The 20,560-nt window shown below is 44.5% G+C and overlaps 1 protein-coding gene across 1 annotated transcript; it reads right to left on the bottom strand.

Moving 5' to 3' along the window:
* Positions 1–1,725: 1,725 nt before the first annotated feature.
* On the bottom strand, positions 1,726–18,720 carry LOC125939926 (metalloprotease mig-17-like). The gene is made up of 8 exons (XM_049655465.1): positions 18,333–18,720; positions 17,902–18,200; positions 17,764–17,813; positions 16,527–16,635; positions 10,869–11,021; positions 8,130–8,280; positions 2,721–2,846; positions 1,726–1,803 (listed from the first exon to the last, which is right to left on the bottom strand). The coding sequence occupies exons 3-8, from the start codon at positions 17,804–17,806 to the stop codon at positions 1,726–1,728; spliced, it is 660 nt and encodes a 219-aa protein (XP_049511422.1). The 5' UTR covers positions 17,807–17,813; positions 17,902–18,200; positions 18,333–18,720.
* Between the last annotated feature and the right edge of the window lie 1,840 nt (positions 18,721–20,560).

Raw genomic sequence — 20,560 nt, forward strand, 5'->3', positions numbered from 1 at the left:
TGATGTCATAACCACAGCGACCCAGGCACGCGTGATTGCCCGTCTTCGTCTCTGTGCTTCAGACACGTCAGAAGTGCCGTTACAATCAGCACCACCGCGACGTCGAATTGTGCTAGTTTGGTCTCCGTCTCGACGCTTCGGTATTTCTGAGAAACTCCTCTCGCGATACTACGGCCCTTATCGCATCCTCCGTCAGGTGACGCCTGTCACATATGAAGTTTCTCCACTGGATGCTACTGTGCCTTCACTTCTATCTGACATCATTCACGTGAACTGACGGTATCTGCAAACAATACAAGTTTAATTCCACATAAACGCAACGACATTCAGAAAAACCACACAACAACCTAGGCATTTGCTTTCATCTTGAGCACAAACGGAGATTATCATTTTTGTCTTATTTTTTGGTTTCTTTTCTCGCAATGCAGCCGTCACAGCGCAAGTGGTTACCATGCGTTTTCCTAAAGCATGTCGTTCAGTAGTAAACCAGTAGTTGCAGCCCACCACTTCGTCCGTTTCTGCGCTTTACTGTGCCCTTGTAGTTTCAAGCGCGCTGCTTCCAAGCTGCTCCTACGGCACGGCTTCCAAGCTGCTCCTACTGGTTACGAACAGATAAATAGAGTAATCCAGCAATATACATCCAATAGAGTGATAAAGCAGGTCTTTTGCCGTAAGAATGTATAGGACTAAGCTGTTGTGAATATTTGAATGAGAAATTGAAATGCTCATTTGACCGATTAGCAGATGCTCGCAAATAACTTCAAAGTTAGCTGATTAACAAAGATTTAGGCGGTGAGTTCGCAAAACATATCGCCACGAAACAACTTGAGAGGGTGACAACAGCTTCGAGGTATGCGTTCTCAAAACCTCCCACAAACTACAAGGGGCTACAGTTAATTTCTTGGTTCAATGGATGAAAATGCATTTTGTTAAAAAGGTGTGCAGAACAGTGGCAAGTTTTTAGCGTAAACTTACGCCACCTATCCTAAGCTCAAGCTAGCTTCAAAAATTGTTCTCAGTAGATGTGCTGTGCTAACTCACTGGCTTCAATTAGAAAATTTCATTATATGCCTAAAAATGTTTATTAAGGAGCTGATTGGCGATATTTTCGAAAGTTGACAATTATGCATTCTGATTTTTTTAGCAAGTAATGTGTGCCTCTGCAAGTAATGAAGTACAAAGAGTAGAATAATACGATAAGCCAAAGGCGAGTTTTATTCATGCTATTGTTTCTAAAATAAAACGCCTAATGCAGTATCGAGCATGAGTGATATTGAAGTGCTCTACAAACATAAACATTAGTAAACATAAAACAGGAAATTGAGAATAAAAGAGAATACAATGAGAATATCGCTTTGCTTGCTTCCAGTATTCATGCTCAAGCTAGAAATTCTGACTCAGCAAGCGCTTACATACAGTGGTGAATAAAAACTTGCAGATGAATAGATTTAAAATATGGTGCGCATGCGCCTTAGAGATTTCTTGGAGGATGAAGGCATACGAACTCTGCCAAATAATAATTCGTAGTATTGTACAGTGATAGTAGCCTTTATTTATAGTTTATCTGTTTGCTTTGAATATTGTGAATAAGAAGCGTTTTATTATTAGTTGCAAGTTTCTACAGGTCAAGCAGTCAGACTGGTTCGGCATCGAGCTAAACGAGAAAATTTACATTGAAACGAGAAGACAGGCACAACTGCAAAAACATTTTCAGATATTTTTCTTTTATTGACGGGTGGGTTTCACTGGTTCGACTGGGTACTTGTTGCGTATAGTTCTGCAATCACCGTTGACGCAAACCATCTGTAAAATCAGAGCATACATTTGTTAAAGTAGAATGCATAAAGAAGGCTGTGTGCTGCAGCCATCGACCAGAAGGGTTTCTGATATCAATGTCCCGCCGCCCCCCCCCCCCTTTGGATGGCAGACAAAGCTGTTGCATACAAAAACAATATTGGAAAGGGTGTGACGAGCTTGCTTGAATACCTGCGTGAAAAATATGCATTCATGAATAGTAGTGCTTCGTGTAGCACATGTGAAAGCACGTAATTTGGATGCCTTTGTACGAGTTGCGAAAACATTTTCCTTTAAAGCAAAATTGAGCAAGTCTATTTATGCGGCTTGTGCTTCAAATGCGTAGATTTCAGCATGAGCTTTATGAAGCAACTGAATAAGTTTCCGCTAATCAGCGTGATGCCGGATGTGTGAAAAGAATATGTCTCGTAACCCAATGCTTCGAAGTGTAGTTGCATGCGCAATCTCAAACAACAAAGCAGTGGGAACAGAGCTTCCAGCGCTTACCGCAGTTTGATAAAACACTTTGGAACATTTCTTGAAGTTCTCTCGCTGTAGTATCTTAAGAGCGAAGACAGCTAAATGTTTGACATATATTTTTTAGCGATGAGTCCAGAAACACCGCAGGTACAAGCGATGACAGAATTAACATAGAGTGAAGTACGACTAGAGTTTTAAATATGTTTGAAATGTTAGAAATTCACTACGATTTTGGCAAAAATATTGTCCCTGGGTAAATATGTTATATTTATGTGTTTACCGCTTACAGTTACTTTGGACCAGTATTGTTAATGTTTCCTTTTTACTTCTGAAGAATCTTTATTCGAAAATTCCTTTTACCTCTATTCCATTTCAAGGACCTGTGCTGCTGGCATTCATCTGGTCATGTTTAAATGTGATAGGCAATTAAAACATTATCAACTTACCTGCCTTGACTGTATTCCTTCAATGCTAGTCTCGTTGCATCGAGAATTATCTGGGAGGATTGTACGCAGGGTCTTATTCAGAGATGGCGAATAGCAATCAGCATAGCATCTTGCTGTACTATTGTCCTGAAAAGCAATGTGTGCGGTATCAGACTTTTGGCGCACCCTATGTCGGCGTCTAAATATCACGCATGCGATGGCCAAAAATTGCTGAACGTATGTTGGGGCCAATTTAAGAATTTATATATATCCGCTATACGAAGAACGCATGCTCGACAATAATTAAAAGCACAGCCCGAAAAGCAGCACCCGAAAGGTACTGTTGTTGGCCGTTTGTGGCAATGTTGTTGCACCGTGGAACACCGAAATTATTGCAGAAATGTTTTCCTTCTTTCATGCCGACCTATGGGAACACACGTACCAGGTAACAAAAATTAATTACACTTCGCGTCTCTCACATTGCTGTACACGTGGATTATGAACAGCGACTCCGAACGAGAAGCAATACCAGCTAAATCATGATGGTCCGGGTGGCTACAATACCAGAAAAGGAAAATAGGTATGCTGATGCCACGTACTGTGGAAATTGGTGTTATACGAAGAATATTGCACGAAGCTGGCTATTTATCATTGTTAGCGGTTATTTAACGCGTTACCCGGCGACATGGTAGCAGTGAGGCAGACGATGGTATCAGCAGTTACCATGTCCTGTCTCTTAATCTGTACTAGAGATTTAAAAAAATTGACTAGTGATGATGATGAAGAGGTGGTACTGCCTATGTACAATTACACAGAAGATGGTCATCTGTATATGCATTTATCTCTAGCCACGTCCTCATAATTATAGAAAGGCTGAAGCTGCTGCCTCATTTCCGAAAGTCAAAAATAAATACTGAATTTTACGTGCCAAAATCATGATCTGATCAAGGGGTCATAGGGTCACAATTTGATCATAATGTGGGGCTCCTAGTTTATTTTGACCACCTGTTATTCTTTAACCTGCACCTAGATTATGTACCCGAGGGTTGAAGTGAACCGGTGCCGAGACTGCCGATATTGAAACTGTAATCTCGGGCTCAGCCGCTCAAGGCCGTAGCCACTGGGCAACTGCGGCGGGTACCATAACTCTTGGTTTTATTGCGATAGCAATTATATGGACACTCCAAAGCAGATTTCTGCCGTCATCGTCGCCGTCGTCGTCGCCGTGAGGTTCCGTATGACGTCATTGGAGATGAAATCGTCGCCGCGCGCCGAACGCTGTATGTGCGAGTGAAAGGGCGCGAGGGGCGCGAGCTTTCACGGGGAGTGAACGCACGGCGGAGAACAAACGCGCGTTCTGCGCCGTGCTCCCTTATGGGCTGCAGAAGTAGGCGTCTCTTTCCTCCTTTACAATCACCATATATGTAGAAAAAACGCGCCTTCTTCCGACGCGTGAAAGGCCGGCGGGGGGGGGGGGGGGAGGAAGGGAGGTGACGTTTAGTTGCGGCACCCAGTGCCTATTTATATCAGAGGCTCCGGCAACAGTCACCAATGCCGCACGCATTTTGTGTGAACGCTGGCAAAACGCCGACAGCGTCGACATTAGTTCTGCGTGTTGCCGGTGCTGCTGCATGTCCAAGTTTATACAGCTGATCAAGCTATTATCGTTACTCCGTATAGCTCTCTACAAATTTGCTATCGCAATTGATGCTTCGCCTTTCAGGTGAAACTGCGACCACTTTTTTTGCGTCGGTCAAAACAGCCAAAAACAAATTCATGCGAAAGCATAAGATACCAGAAGAAATGCTTCATTTCTGTGGCATGGGCAGCTATTGAGGACTTGCTAGCTTTCATTCGTGCTGATGGGCCGATTACACTGCCAAAGTATATTAGATTTATTTCCCTTATGCCCGGGAACACAGCATACTATGACACATTGTTTAGAGACACGAGTGGTGCAATGAAGCGATTAAAGGTTCATACAAGATTTCGATGTTTTGGTTTTGACAATACAGCTTCGACGGCGCTTGAAGAGTATGCGTACATGTAGACCCTCTATATCTTTATTTCTTGATGACTTTCACAGCCAACAATGGCGCATAAGGTTCAGCCGTAAAGATTTTATTTCCGTGCGCACAATAGTAGGGGCCGAATTCACAATGCTTTTCTTTTGTAAGTGCTTCTTGCGATTGGCCTGCCGCCTTCGCTATATGTGAATCCCCACGATTGGCTGACGCCTGCTTCTACGAACATCTTTAGCCTAAGAACCTTTTCGTGAATCCGGCTTCAGATCCTGAGAAGTATGGACTGACCTGCTGCATCGTACCGTACGGTATGTAACATTTATGTAACGTTGTAGAATTCCCGGCAAAACTACTTCCTCGGAAGTTCTAGAAAGTGCATTCAGACTTGTATCTCCAAAGCGTGCTTAATGACTTTGACGAATAATGTCTTATACCCTTTAAGCTGCCAATAACGCTGTAGTAACAATTTCGCGGGAGCCATTAGAGGATGCCCAAGTATTGCGAAACCCATTTCTTCAGTGTGTTTCCTAACAAGTGAGAACTCTCTTGGTGATAGTGAATCTCGAAACACTGTGGCACATGCAATATTCCTTACAATTCAGAAAGAATTAATGATTGAAAAATCTGGGCTATGCATTCATAAATTATGTGAGGCACGAATATGACCTTTGTAGATGAAGTGACGACTCATTTGACTCTATGTAATTGCTTTTTGTAGGTCTTACCCCAAAGGGCACAAGTCACGAGGCTAATACTTAGGTGGTCAAGCGGGTCCAGCGTTTTTAAAGCACTTGGAGTAGCAGACTGGCAGGCTGAGGCACCATGGTGTGTTTGTACGTGTGAAGCTTTCGTAGATGTTCATGGGACTCTTTCCTGTCACTAACCGATGTTGTGAGTGACAAATACTTAAGAATGCTGATTGTTTTTTTAACACGAAAGTGTTTTATGCCGGGGTCCACCAAGACTTCACTGACGTATTTCCGTCACGGAAATACGTCAGCTTACAATGTACACGAACATAATACAAAGAAAGAAACCAGAAGAAAAAGTTCCACAAACATGCAAAATTTGGAAATCGAACCCACGACTTCTCGGTCCGCGACGATAGATCGCCGAGCGTTTAACCCATTGCGCCACAAACGCATTTGCAGAGAGCTACACAGACGCGCCTTATATATCTAACACTCCTCCGTGTACTCGCGCTCTTGCTCGGGGCGGTGCCGCTGCCTACGAGCAGAAAAGAGAAGTACTGCATTATGACACTAACGCGCACCGACAGTGAACGCTTCGGTGGTCTCAGCACTACGACGCCTCGATGCCAGCATTCGAAGGGACGCTGGCATCAAGAAGCACTACCAACGCCACCTAGGTGGCGTTCACCGTACTCAGCACAGCGGAGCGTGGCCTCCGCAATTAGCTCTGAAAATGTTTCTGAAGTTGATCGCGGAGGCTGCAATTACGACGCGCTGTACGCGCTGATTTGACTCGGTGACGATTCAGTTACGTGCTTTGTCTTGCGCGTTGTATTAGTGTGTCAGTTACGTGCTTCGTCTTTCGCGTTGTGCTAGCGTGTGCAGCGTAGTGCAGCTTCCATATGCACGACGGTTGCTCATGGTCATCGACGTTGGTAGTCGTGATGGAGGAGACGTGCCACCAGGCGTCAGCGTGGGTGCATCAACGCCTAAGGGCGCTTTAGCCACAAAACACCAATAGACATTATATATCAATGTGCAATAAACATTACACTACTTCTGTGAAGACACGTTTCACTTTCGTGTTCTATACCGATTCCTATATAAGAGGGATCAACCACATTTTTTGGGCAATTGCTGCTCAGAAACTTAGCGTATAAAATGGCTAGTTTTGTTTCTTATTGACGCCTAAAGATTTCTGTTCTGTGTTTACAAGTAATGCTCTCCATGCGGCTCAATATCTTGATCAGGAACCAAGCTCTTCTTTCTTGCAAAAAGGGAGCACAAGTTTTAAAAGGAATTTAGCATAAATCTATTCTTCGCCAATTTACACCCTTTGTTCAAGCTAATTTGACTCGCTTGCTCTCAGATTGCGAGGTTGCAAGATTAAGATCGTATCTGTATGCGATTGACACACGCAGAAAAACAACACTTCGTGAAATTGATGGACGTAAGCAATTGAATTTCACAGTAAGAATGGTAAAACGTACAAGGAAATACGCTACTCCGCAGTTACCCAATTTCTTGGAAAAAGCAGCCCGGATATGTTATTGCCAATTCTTTCACGGAGTTTACGCTTCGATGAATAGCTTTCACTTGCTTAAAGCATGTTGCCGCGGATACCCATTTCTGAGAGTCCTCATAAAATTTTACCCTAGGGTATGTAGTGTCCTATCAAGGAAGATGTACAGAAAGACGTGTTTGTGAATAAAAGCGTCACAAATGTGCACCCAAATTTGTTGAATCCCTAAAGGAGTGCGAGATGGCAAATTCTTGATTGGCCGTCGGTTCTACAATGGGTTATTATGGGTCAAACAATTTGATTCAAGGAAATAGAACAGCAGGCAGTTTACTATGTTTTCAAAAACTCAAAGACGCTGCTTTTAGTGCTTTAGGCTGATAACTTGTTACTGTGGATGAATCTTGACGCTGTTCCGATATAGGTATACCAATCACTTCTTTCCATGCCAATGGAAGACATTCTCCTGGCCAGATAGTGTTGAAAATGAAGAACAATGCCATTTGAACGTCAGAGTGAATACGTTATACCATTACGTTAATGGTCCCATCAGCTTCCGGAGCTGACCTCTGATAATAGTTCGAGGAATCTATCAACTGGGACGCGCTTAAATGATGATTGTATGGTTCGTTTCCACTATACTTGTTGGTTGTTCAGTATCTTATATTGTGCGCCTTGCCTCGCCTTCCCTCAATTCCTTCGTGCCAGCCGTGGAGAGCGTCAACGCCGGCAGCGTTCGACGGAACGCTCACCTGCGTCTGCGGTGTATAGTTGGGGCGAGAATTCACTATGGATTCTTGTCCGGCGCATCGTCCCCGATAGGCTGGCCACAGCCGGTTGGCCAGCGAGACATGCAACGAACGAGCGAGCGACAGCGTCCCCTTTCTCCACCCTCCGGTTCCTCACCGCCACTCGCTTGCCCGTTCCTCGCCTACCCCATGACGAACATGCTAAGGAGCCACATTGTTCCCCCTTCCTCCTTCTCGCCTCTCCCCACCAGTCGGTCAAGCCACAGCTCACACGCGACGACGCCCCCCTCCACTTTCCCTCACGCCCCTTTTCGCAACTCGTTCGTCCCGAAAATGCGCTTCCTTTCCCTCGCGTTCCCTCCACCAAGTCTGACCACCGTCGTACCACCGACCTGCCACGAAAACGGCCGAAAGTGCCAAAGGATGCTATCGGCTTTAAAACTTACTGTCACAAAGCGAATGTCTTCCGCCTCAGGAAAAGCGAGCCTGCAAACGTCGTCTCGGGTTAACACGTCGCCGGGGAGATCATCAGTGTCGTGCTTCTTGTTTATTCGTCGAGTAGCGTTCATTGTTTCGAGACAGTCTCCTTGCGGCGACCTGGAAAAAATTAAGCTACCTAGAAGCGCGAACATCGGTTGTCTTACGTGCAAATAACATTTTCATTATTCAGTTACTGAAAGACAACAAACAACACGTTAGTATACACCTTACAAAATAGGGCTCTGCAGAAAAACAAACGTTGGCTGCACAACTGAGATCTCGTCTAGGGTACACATACAATAGAAAAGCCAAGGGTTGTCGCCTTCCGCCGGGTGCGCACGTATAAAGTAAACATAATTGCCTCCTTCACAACAATACTTTTTCCCCAAGCACCTAAGCGCAACCGTTTGTGTGAGACATCATTGTGTAGTTTATTCAACCGGTTGGAAATTGTTGGAATAAAGCTTGAATCGCCCTATATTAGGAATCTTAGCTACACAGCGTAGTTGTTCAGAATGTCTGATGTATTCAGACATAGGAACTTCCGCCGATTGAGATAGAATTACTCCAGATAGCATGGAGGACTCAGAAAAAGCAGTGCAATATCTCTAACAAAAATCGATACCCTAGATCTAAATGTGTTCTGTCAGAATTGGCGCATTTTCTGCATCTTTTGATGGTGTCAATGTCGGCTAGAATAATCATGTGAGTTTTATAGCCCGGTGTCTTTTACTTCATCTCGAGCTAACATTACGGGAATAGGGTTGATTCTAACAATACGAATTGGGAGAGCGATGGTCCAGTTCTTTAAAATTACATAAACTCTTGGGCATGAACGAGAATCCGAAAACATATCGCGCCTGGGGAATCCCGAGAGAAAATATCGTGATTACAGAGCCAAGAAGCCTACGTTGAGTTATGATGCCTTTAGAGATTTGAGGCATGTTTGTAATTCCGCTCAACTGATTGCTGCTCTGCTTGTCATACGTTCGGCCAGCTGAGTAGCTTGTAGACTACACATACTGTAAGCATTCTGATACACCATAATTTTATAGTAACGGAACAAGGTAACAGCACGCCACTAAAATCACGGATGCAATCTTATGTGCATTTGAGCAGGTTGGTGCAATGCTACACAACACATCGGTTTACATGGAGAAAGACATAATGAGACTGTGAGATAATTATTTTCTTTGGCTCATTAAAGACAACTGTGGGATGAATAAAAGTGAGGTATGCCAATTAGATCACCTAATGATATTCAGGAGTTACGCACCGTAACGCATTTGCCCGGCAACTGTTGCCCCAGTGTAACAGCTATGGCTCTCCACGACTTAACCTTACCAGTCCCCAGATGCATTGGTCCTTCCTAATCCTAGGATCCAACGTGTGCTATGATTCCTAACATTCGAATGGAAACAATTATTACCGAGCTTGGAGTAGCGAATTCGGAAGAAAACACAAATTAAGTTACTGAAGCTGCTAATGTATCTTTAATTACAATATTCATGATGACAGCACCGCGAAGAACGGCGACACAAAGAAAGCATATAGCGCTGACCCACCAAATGACAGTTCAATTGAAATCTGGATGAAATAAATACAAAAAGTCCGTCGGCCTGCATGCCTTCATACTAGCAACTTAGGCCAACTATTTCAAGAAAACCGTTTGGCACTCAAACAGGTTGATGAATCAGCGGCAATGCAAATTTAGAGTTTCTATTTTGAATGAGGCGAGCCTCGATTATTTTACATATTTTGTTTATGTCCCTAATTATGGGCACACGCTTTTTTTACAAAAAAGAGCATTAAGCCAAATAACCGACTATATGCTCATAGTTTGGGTCAAGACGTACACTTTAACTTGTTGGGCTGGCGTAATCTTTCAATAACGAAGGCACCGGTCCGCTTTATTTGCCTGTGCTTTGTATCTTTAAGTGTTCCGCTCCTTTTGCACAGCGCTCCTAGAGAACATGAAACAATCGACTTAATTTTACACCCTATAGCAACATTGGCGCACCCATAATTATTGTACTAGCTGCGCCTTTTTACTCATGTGTTAAAAGAGCTTTATGACAACTTTTTATGTAATTGGCCAATATTCACCAGACTCATAGCATTACCTAAATGTCGGCGTGGAGGTAGCAATGTAGTCCAATGTTGAAGGAGAGCATGTCAGGACTGCTGCACTGAAACTTTGTTGTGTTTGTTGCCCACTAGGACTCTTGTGCTTAATAGTTTCATTGGACGTCGGCTAACTGTCACCTAGCACGAATATTTATGATAATGGTTTTGGATATTAGATCGACGACAGTTGGTGTCAGTGTGACCAGAGCAGGAGCATAGGCATAGCCGTAATCATCAGATGCTCAGAATTTTGTTATTAAAAGATAGCATTGCATCCATTTTAAATAGGAAAAACTATCCTGGTTTCACGCCTCTAAGTTGTAAAAGAGACAATTTCTGCTGACCACAGGCCAGAACGCCGGTAAATTTGAACACACATCTTCCATAGCTTACATTTTTTTAGTGTTCTCTTTAATAATAAAAAAATGTGCAAGGGAATATATTCTTCCTATCGCGCACTGGAAGGCTGTATTGCCTAAAGTTCAGAGGAGCGTGAGGAAGAGTTCGTCTCCCAGCGATTTTCCCTGCTTTCTGAACAATTGCGACCGTTGGCCGTAATATCTTAATTTTGCTCCTACCGTGCAAGTTCCGATATGGCTTTGTTGCAACACGTGGAGAACTTCATGCTCCTGCTGCTATTGGACAAGGAGGTCATCATGAAGCCATCGCTCCAAGGGCAGTTCTTCGATGAGAAGTGCGTGTATTGTTGACCATCATGAGGGCAGCCGAGCCTGTATTGGGGCAAAATAAACGTACTACATTTTTTTAGTTCGACTCAAGTCTAACTGCAGGCCTTCAGAAATTCAAACGTATCCCTTTTCAGTGCAGTCACATTAAATCAATGCTTACCTTAATATTAAACTTTACTGTGCGGGGATTGCGATCGTCTATTTTGTTGCGGTGTCATAGCGCGGCTCGGTTTGGCCATAGAAAGTACGCGTCACGCCCATACCGCTTCCAAGCATGGCATGCACGGGCCATCGCTTTCCCTCTCTCTGCTTTCCGAGGGTGCTAGTACAGCACCGGGGCCGTAAAACACTCCCTGCTGTCGCCTCCGAATGGACCAGGGTTTCACCCAATCGGCCTATTTGGGTTCGAACTCACGTTTTACGCTCTCTTGGCGGCTTGAGCCGACCGTAAGATCCGTGGCGGGAAGGGAACCTCCTGCACAGCAGCCCAAGGCGTAGTGAGCTCTAATATTCCGGTCAACTCCTTTACTGGTTGGCTTTGCCCAATGTCCTCAACCTGAGGCGGGGGCGGACCTTTTCACTGCTCCAGTTCGGTAGGCTACGCCAGAGACGCGGCTGACTTGACGCGCTTCGTCAGACTGACTTGACGCGCTTCGCTTCCTCAGGCCCTCGGAAGCTATATCTAGCTGAAGCGAAAAATTGCCCTGATAGCACTGTCGCTGGAAGCTGTCCGCCTATATAGACTATATGTCCGCCTATATAGCCATATAGCCAATTGCGGCCGCCTCGGTTCGCGCGTACTGCATCGGTAGCGTGTAAGCGGTGCTCAACACCAAGGTATAGTTGTCAAATAACCACCTTCCCTGTATTCTGGGCCTTTTCTTTGCGGTGCTCTGTCTCACTCGCAGGGGGAGGCCAAGGGAGCGTCCCCGTGCGGCACAATCGATGCATGTGGCGGGGCTGAATGTCCATCTTGGGCTTGAATCCTCAGAGTTTGGCGCCATTTTACAGTCTTCGTTAGTTCGGTGTTCCACTATGGTCACCTAGACCACCGCGTCGGTTGGTTCGAGTTTCCGAACCGAAACAGGCCGATCAGCTCCGCTCGGGCATCTGTAGCGTGAGCCCAAAGCGGACGCTCATTCGGTCTCCAATGGAAGTGAGACAGAGCGTCACGAGGCGGCGGCCCCGAGTACATGGAAGGGTTATTTGAAGCGACGCTTTTTAAACTGAAGCTTTCTTTTTGCCTCTTCTCCCGGCTTGCCGGGCGTTGATGCTGCTGTGACGGTCTTGCCGCGCGTGCCGTTGGGTTTCTTGCAACACCACCAGATGGCGCTCGCTTCCGCGCATCCCGGCCGACGCCGCCGCGGCAGCGTTGCACAGTTTGTGCGTATTGCACGTGCTATGATTGCTTTCATATGCGACAAAAATGCACGTGCTAGGCTTTGGAGGTTGCACGCTGGGCTGTGATAGCGTAAGCATTACAATCGTCCATAGCCTGAAGAGAGCGAGTGGAGCTCGCGTCTCAATAGCGTGCTGGCCACGTGTGCAGAAGGAACACGTAAGCAAGAGGCAGCAAAATGGCTCCAAGGCCTGTACTGAGCGTCGAGGACACCCAGGCCCGAAAGAAGCGTCACGTGGAAAAGGAGCCTCTTGGCTACGCGGCGGAACGTGGTGCAGACCGCGAATGTATGTATGCAGCGTATACATACAATTATAATAATTAATTTAATTATGTACGGCCTCATAATTCAATGAAAGCTTAACACTTCTTCCACTATATGATGTTGCATGTGAGGCAATGAGAACGCTCAACCCTCTCAAAGATTATAAACAATGACGCACAACAATGCCTCAAGCAAAGACGTCTCCGTGTGTGTTTTGAGGCCGACGCGCACAAAATGCAGTGGTGCACGCAAGGTAACCTTTAACATGAATTCACCTCTCTCGTACTGAACCAAACGCTGAAGAAATTACACAATCATCGTCAACATCACCGCAAGTTATCGTCAGTCAAAGCAAGCAGCATACAAAGCTTCGCTTACATCGATTCCCACAGTGCCAGTCACCTTCATTAACAGGCGGTTTGAGCGGACTGCGCAATGATACTGCGATAATTTGGCTGCTGTTGTGGTTCTCTTTTGTTTGGAAACGAGAAAAGGTGACGGCAATAACTATGCCACGCGCACCGCTGTTGGCGTTTCATTTGACGATGGTAGCAGATACGGTCTTGCCGCACTGCACGATAATACTTGCTCAGTACTGTGATTTTTTACTTACCTTTTCCTGGCTTGTTTTTTTCTCGCTGTCAACTAAAAGACAATTAGAACAGAACAATTGGAGGACGCTCAAGCTTCGCCTTTTAGAGTGGGACACCATAGCGTTGTCGGGCCCCGTTCGCATCGCATTTTTCTGAATGAGTAGGCTTCACTGCAGCACACAATGTGGGAAAGACAGGTTGCAAACCCTAAGCTTACCTCGATCCCCTTAAAGTCGGCTTCACCTTTAAACACAAATGTATTGCTGGGAAGACATTTTTTCAGTGACAATATAAACCATCTTATTTCAAAATGTGAAGACCCTGGGACCTTTTCTTTTATATTATTAATTGTTTGCTGCTGCACCGAGGCGCGCGCGCGTCCAAAACGCAGTAGGCAGGCTAAGTCCCAGTTAGCTCTGCCGAGGAGGCGAGCGTCATCTGGATGGTGTTTTTGCAAGTAAGTCACCCGGGCGCGCCGCTGTGGTATGCTGAAATGCTGGAAAAGCGGTTTGTGTTTCAGTTTCCTCGCAACAGAATTACGTTTTCTCCTACAGTCAAATTACAATCCGACGCTATCATTTCTGTAGGTCGTGGCGAATTCGTACTTTAAGATTTTTCTGGCGGATTTTACTTTGAGAAATTCAATTAGTTCAGCAAGGCCGCTGCGCCTGCGTATAACCCTGCGAATAACCTGCGTATAACCCTGCGAATAACCCCGGCCTGCGTGGCCGGGGTTATTCGGGGTGGCTTTCTCAGCTGCGGACGCCGGCGCCCAGGCTCCCGTTATTGCTGGGCCCTTTAGGAGAGAGAGGAACGCGAGCTCTCGCCCAATAGACCAATCGGGTGAAATTCTTGTCCTTTCGGGGGCAGACAACAGCGGGTGTAATATGGCCCCGCTGATGTACCGCTGGCCTCGGATAATAGGGAGAGGAAAAGCGCACATGTGCGAGAGAGAAATTCGAAAGCAGCCTAACCACTGCACGGCCTTTCCAAGTAGAAATCGTGCTACGATATGGCATCGCAAAGAAATGGACGAATCCAATCCCTATAACTAATAACAAATCCCTTTAAATAAATTGATGTGGATTCGCTGCAGGCTCTCTTAATCTGCATTATAAATCTGAGTGTTCCGGAGGAATGATACCAAAAAATCACGATGAGTTATCGAACCCTTCGATGAAGTGCTTGAATTGCGATTGATGAATATCGGCGTGGCCTATGTTGTCATAAAAATTTAAATATTGTTGCAATATAAGCTGCTGAAACTCTTTACAGGATGGTTCATCCTTGAAATATTCTAATATTTATTATTTCAACATTGACTAAAAAAATGTGGACCAAGCGACGATAGAATAATTTTGTACGGCATTATTTCCTGGTAAACCTCCAATCAGGAAAGCAACTGCTACCCCTAGGAGCACTCATGTTAGTAGCTTACCCTCTTTTCTGCGACGTACATCATTAAACTGGCGGGAAAGCGTTAACTTACGGGACACAGAAATACGCGTAGAAGTTCTAAAAAGGTGGTATTGGGTATTGTAGCGACGAGGCTTCCCTATAAATTTGCTCTTCTACTTAATTAGTCACGAATTCTGCTAATGCGCAATTTTAATATTTTATTATGCGCGTCTGTACCCTAGAGGTTTCTGCTTCATTTATTATTGTATTACACTTCATTAACCTCATATTACTTTGCTTTGGTAACATTCGACAACTCATGTTCTTTGTATTCCTTGACTTCTTTACCTCTCGACGCATTTCAATAATAACTGAACATTTTGACACGCTTTTGTTTTGTAACTCATTTTACTACTGCCATATGATTAACTCTGCCTTATTCAAGCTTTCCTAGTTATATGTATACCTTATTTTGCTAGCCCAACCTGCAGTGCAGTCACACCCCACCTCAGTATAATAAATCCCTCCTTGTTAACGCTTCCTGCTTCCTTATGGCACTTACGCCCACGGATAGTCCTATCCTAACCTGCCAACAAAATATACTTACCATACCTATCAATCATTAAACTAATCAAACATATCATATGAAAGTTAATTATTCAACTCCTGGCCTTCCGGAGAGTTCACGACATCGGGAAAGCCTTTGGCCTTCCAGTGCCTACGTGGGCGGAGCCACTGACTTAGCCTGTGGGCTTTTGCCCTCGGGCCCTAGTTTGTCTGGACCAAAATAAAGTTCTTGCCATGCCATGCCATCATAGATAATAATCAATAATATGGAAGTTAATTATGAAAAAAACTAAAAAGTATTTAGAGTGATATTTATTTTTGTATTATACGGTTACAATGAATTCAAATTTCTCTCTGATAAAGCCAAGTCCTTTTGTCGAAAGGTTGGTTCCAGCCAGAGGCGTTTCTCGTTTGCCTGGGACTGATATAATCGTACTTACAACAAAATATTTTCTAGCGTTGACACTCAGCCATTTATTTTCAAAGCAAATGGTCTGAAGCTTATAGCGCACCACAAAGGTTATTCCTCTTTTTTTAAAAGACATATCGTTCAACCTCCAGAATCAGGATATGGTGCTGATTATCAATTCGAAGCAAATAACAGTGGTTTTCGGAACACTGGGCATTCAGGTGAAACCTCCGTATGACACCTCCTTATCCATTGCATAAATTCTGGCTACCATACTGCGTAGACTTTATTTTGGTACTGTAATATATAAAGTAACTCCAGATTTTTTGCCTTGAGCTTCATTTCAAGACATCGCATAGGATTAGACGCGGTTGTGGGCTTTTATGCCTTGCTCCCAAGTGGTGCTAGGGTATCTTGGTCGTTGACAAATAAACAAAGCTCATAGGATACACATACTACACCACCGAACGCATATTTACACTGACGCTGTATCCCTTATGACAAAGGGTCGCAGCCCCCCGATAGAGTGCGCCCTAGTTTCTCCCAAATGTGTGTCCAAGTGCTAATTAAAACATGTGGTGATTAGGTAGTAATTGCTCAACCAATACCTGTGCCCTGCTGCTAAACGAAATAATTGAAGTCTTTTCTAAAATTATCGTTTAGAACGCATGCCGTTAGAGCGTTGACAAATTATTTGCAGTCTATTATTTGTAAAGCTGCTAATTGACTATTACTGAAAACCCCAAAGAAAAAAAGTTTCTTGTTGTCTTATTGAGAAAGCGAGATAGGAAGCAAATCCAATTGATGAGGCGAAATCTCACACATAGGACCACTGTAAGTGGCTGACCTATATCCAATCTTTTTAAGGGAATTTCATGAGCAGAAAGCAGCGAACTCCTTTTAAAAGAGATCTTACATATGCCCCAGTTCGTGAGCTGTTATTCGTACGCCGCTGAAGGTGTCTGCCTTGTCTTCACCCAAGCCCATCTTATCGATGGTGCACACACCTCCAATGAATGCAATGCCTGGAGAAAAAAAGATGTGTGTAACAGACTGGAGTCAGGCAAAGTTATGTTACTGCAAGTATTCGTGAACACTTGCGGGGAGAGAAACTCAGAGTAATAAGAAGCGAATGATGCCAAGATAGTGATGTGAAAAAGCAAGAGCGCGTCTGTCCAGTTCGCCTACCTCCTAATTAAGTACCGCTGGTCCGTAAACATAGATATTTCCCATGTGGTTACAAATAAATATAAGCGCATGTTAGCGCAATAAATGTATTTGCGTAATACTTTATACGGTTTCCACAAAGCTTCCGCTCACAAAGATTCAAAATAGAGCACGTCAACTGCATGGTCGTTATTTAAATTATTGTTTCCATGAAACATTTTCCTAATGAAAGCACGTGCACTTGCTTTGCCCGATCTTCCTTCGCGCCCAAAACGTCGCGTTTGTGTTTACTACATAAAGTATAAATCTACAGCATTGCTATAGAACATTGAATTTTCCACGGCCTATCATTATATCGCCTCGCCTTGATCCTTACCTCACCGAATATGTACTGACATAACGAATTTATACGCTGATTCTTTCATACAAAAGGCCTGCGCAGAATTTAACAGCCCTAGTACTCCCGTCACCGCTATCGGCGATGCCAAACATTTCAGAACTGTTGTCCAACGCACGTTCTGTTAAACACACTTCCTTTTCTCCGTGAGTATCTATGTGCCGCATACGTTTGTACATTATCACTCAATTCTCAAGCGCCTTCGAGCCTTTCAATTATCTGAAATAAATAAATAAACAGTCTACGCTTTTCTCCAGCTCAAAGACAATATGAGGCACGGGAACTGCTGCGTCGTGTTTCCTGGCAAGCACCCGCCATGTACACCGCCTTGACTCATGGTGCGCCAATGACGCTTATGTCAACGAGATGAGAGGAAAGGCTGGGTAATTCTTTTTCAGTGTTGCACTGTGGCTTCGCCCCGGTTGAAAACCCACGTTGTCGTAACAAAAGCGAGCGCCAGCGTGTCCTTGCCTTCGTGAGCTCCGTAACTGCACGTAACCAATGATTAGCCACTTACGACGACAAAGGGCTGCTCAGTAGACCATTTTTCTTTTCTCATAAGGACAAATGTGCAACAAATGTTCACTACCTTGTTGTCCAGACTCCCAGCCATAAAATCCATGGTAGCCCATGTCGAGGCTGTGAAAACAGCAAGGCGACATGTTGTACACAATGCAATATTTCATTTCTAATGGCAGGCGGGAGATATAGACGTTGGTGTTCTCACCCTGTAATTAGGTACAACGCGTCGTAAGTGTAGTATTTGTCATAATTCCATATGACATATCTCTGGAGCTTGAGCAGAGTGTCAAGGCCTTGTATGCGCTTGCTTCCATTTCGTACAAGAAAATTATTTTCCGTACGGTGCTTAAAAAGGAATTGATGTGTAAGAAATCATCAAGAAAAAGAGAAAGAGGAAATAAAAATTTATCAGGATTCCCTTCATCTGCTTACGTTACAAACCTCCACCGCCCGCAGGATGATTGCTACTTCTGGGTCCGATACTGTAAGGTACTTTAGGTTGACCTACGTTCCAATGAGGAATAGAATACTTTGTGGTACTCTCAAGTGTAACACTGTGTACAGGGGATCACGCAGAATACGGACTTAATATACTTCTTCTGAGACTTTTAAATACTGTACATGAATTACACTCACCGAATTTATGGTAATCAAAAGGTATCGCAATAATAAATCCTTTGAAGCAAATTGCTTTCGAAATGCGCTGTCAACAAGGACCATCAGTTCAAGGTATACTTTGCGTGGGTGACCTGGAAATTTCGGAAAGGAAATAAAGTTCAGACAATTCAATATGTACTCAGTTCGTAGGTGTATATTAGAACACTGTGAACAACTTACGTTTCCGCTGGCTAGGCTGGGGAGAATAGAATAAGCTGTTTGGTCTTTGCATTTCTATAATGAAGAGAATTAGAGTGTGAAATATGAAGATATAAGGATAAATACGTCACAGAACTGAACTGTCGCGTTATGAAAGTGGCCACAAAATTATGAAAACGGACATGAAACATCATTGTCGAAGGGAACTACATTTCACGTGTTGCGGCACTCCTGTGGGCCCTTTTATAGAGGAGCCTAGATGATGTCCACCGTAGTTTTTATTGTTTTTTAAATGTGCTACAGCTCCGACTCATCGGCTGGTAGTATTGCGCAGAGTTGTTTTCACAATACATCTTTGTTATAAATAAAGGTGCAAGGATGAACAGTTACCCGCCGGGGTAGCTCAGTCAGCTAAGGCGTTGCGCTGCTGAGCTCGAGATCGCGGGATCGAATCCCGGCCGCGGCGGCCGCATTTCGATGGAGGCGAAATGCAAAAACGCCCGTGTGCTTGCGTTGTAGTGCACGTTAAAGAACCCCAGGTGGTCAAAATTAATCCGGAGCCCTCCACTACGGCGTGCCTCATAATCAGAACTGGTTTTGGCACGTAAAACCCCAGAAAGAAGAAGGATGAACAGCAAGCACAAACCTAGAATGCATATAAAGTGGAGATTTAAAGATAAAAGATGGAATAGAAATATACAACACCTACGACACGTTATCGAAATGTATGTACATAGCTGGCTTGTGCATCGGGGTGGCAAATGCTGCCGTCGTGCTAAATTAAATTTTTGAAGACATGTCTAACAAGTTACTCAATGTTACTCACTAATGCGAAGAAAAAGTTCAAGGCACTGTAAAAGTTCAAGATGTGAAGAGCTATAACCGACGGTCGTTTCTCTGTCAAACACTGGAAGGCCGTTCGCATTCGCTGGAGTCTTACTGGTGTGCAATAAACTGGCACAGGACTTGCTGTGCTATTATGTGAATAGTAGAGAGCCGGCGCTGTTTCAGAACATGCATGCTTGGTGTGGTGTAAACTTATCACAGAATGCTTTTCGATGTCATTTGTGAACGACCATTACGGGCTGGAAATATCTACTACATTTCATAATATTAATAAGAGGTGAAACGGCAACTATAACATGTTTATGCATTTGTTAACTGAAGACCATTTTCATTTTACGCATTTGTGTTTTGTTCTACATTTTTCGGGCGTGTAAAAAAACTAGCAATTTCAGTGAGAAAATCGCTTGTTTTTATTTCATACACGTCACGCAAGTACAAAAAATTATGAAGCAAATAGTTTTCCTCGGGTATTTCCCCCCTTTTCATGGTCGGCGGCTGGAATTTCTTCAGTGATATGAAGAAAGTGGTAGCTCGATCCGTAGCAAAGGAGCAGAGGGCTGTCACGACAGGAAGCCATAGGTGGGAAGTAGGTCATCGGGTAAAATGGAAAATCTCTGGTGTCGCTGTGCCTCGGTGGTTGGTTGGAGGGATGCAGATGTCGGGTGACACTTTGGCGGACTTTTTGAGTCAGCGAAGTCGGAGTCCACCAGTGCCCTGTTGCGATGACTTTGTCAGCAAAGGAACATAAGTTTGAATAGCCACACGAGCTTCAGCAACGACGTGCGTGCGCCATGATCATACAGCAAAGGGAAGAAATGCGTTAGCAGGAAGGCGAATTAAGTGGATGTAGAAAACTATATCCCTCCTTTGATAATCATCTCAGATTGTTCTGGCATAACTATTATTTTTTATTATTGCGATAGCAATTATATGGACACTTCAAACGGATTTCTTCCGTCGGCGTGAGGCTCCGTATCGATAAAATCTTCGCCGCGCGCCGTATGCCCGAGCGGAAGCGTGCGGGGACGCGCGCTATCACAGAGAGCGAACGCACTCAATCTCCCACGCGCAAGCAAGGAAGCGGGAAGCCAGCGCCGGAGGGAGCGGGGGGGGGGGGGGGGGGGGGGCACTTCTACGCTGCCAACAACTGCGCTCGTCGCTCGTCCGCACCGTCTCTTATCTCCACACGGCTCTGACCTTTG

The sequence above is a fragment of the Dermacentor silvarum genome, chromosome 9, assembly GCF_013339745.2.
Source record: "Dermacentor silvarum isolate Dsil-2018 chromosome 9, BIME_Dsil_1.4, whole genome shotgun sequence".
Taxonomy (NCBI): Eukaryota; Metazoa; Arthropoda; class Arachnida; order Ixodida; family Ixodidae; genus Dermacentor; species Dermacentor silvarum.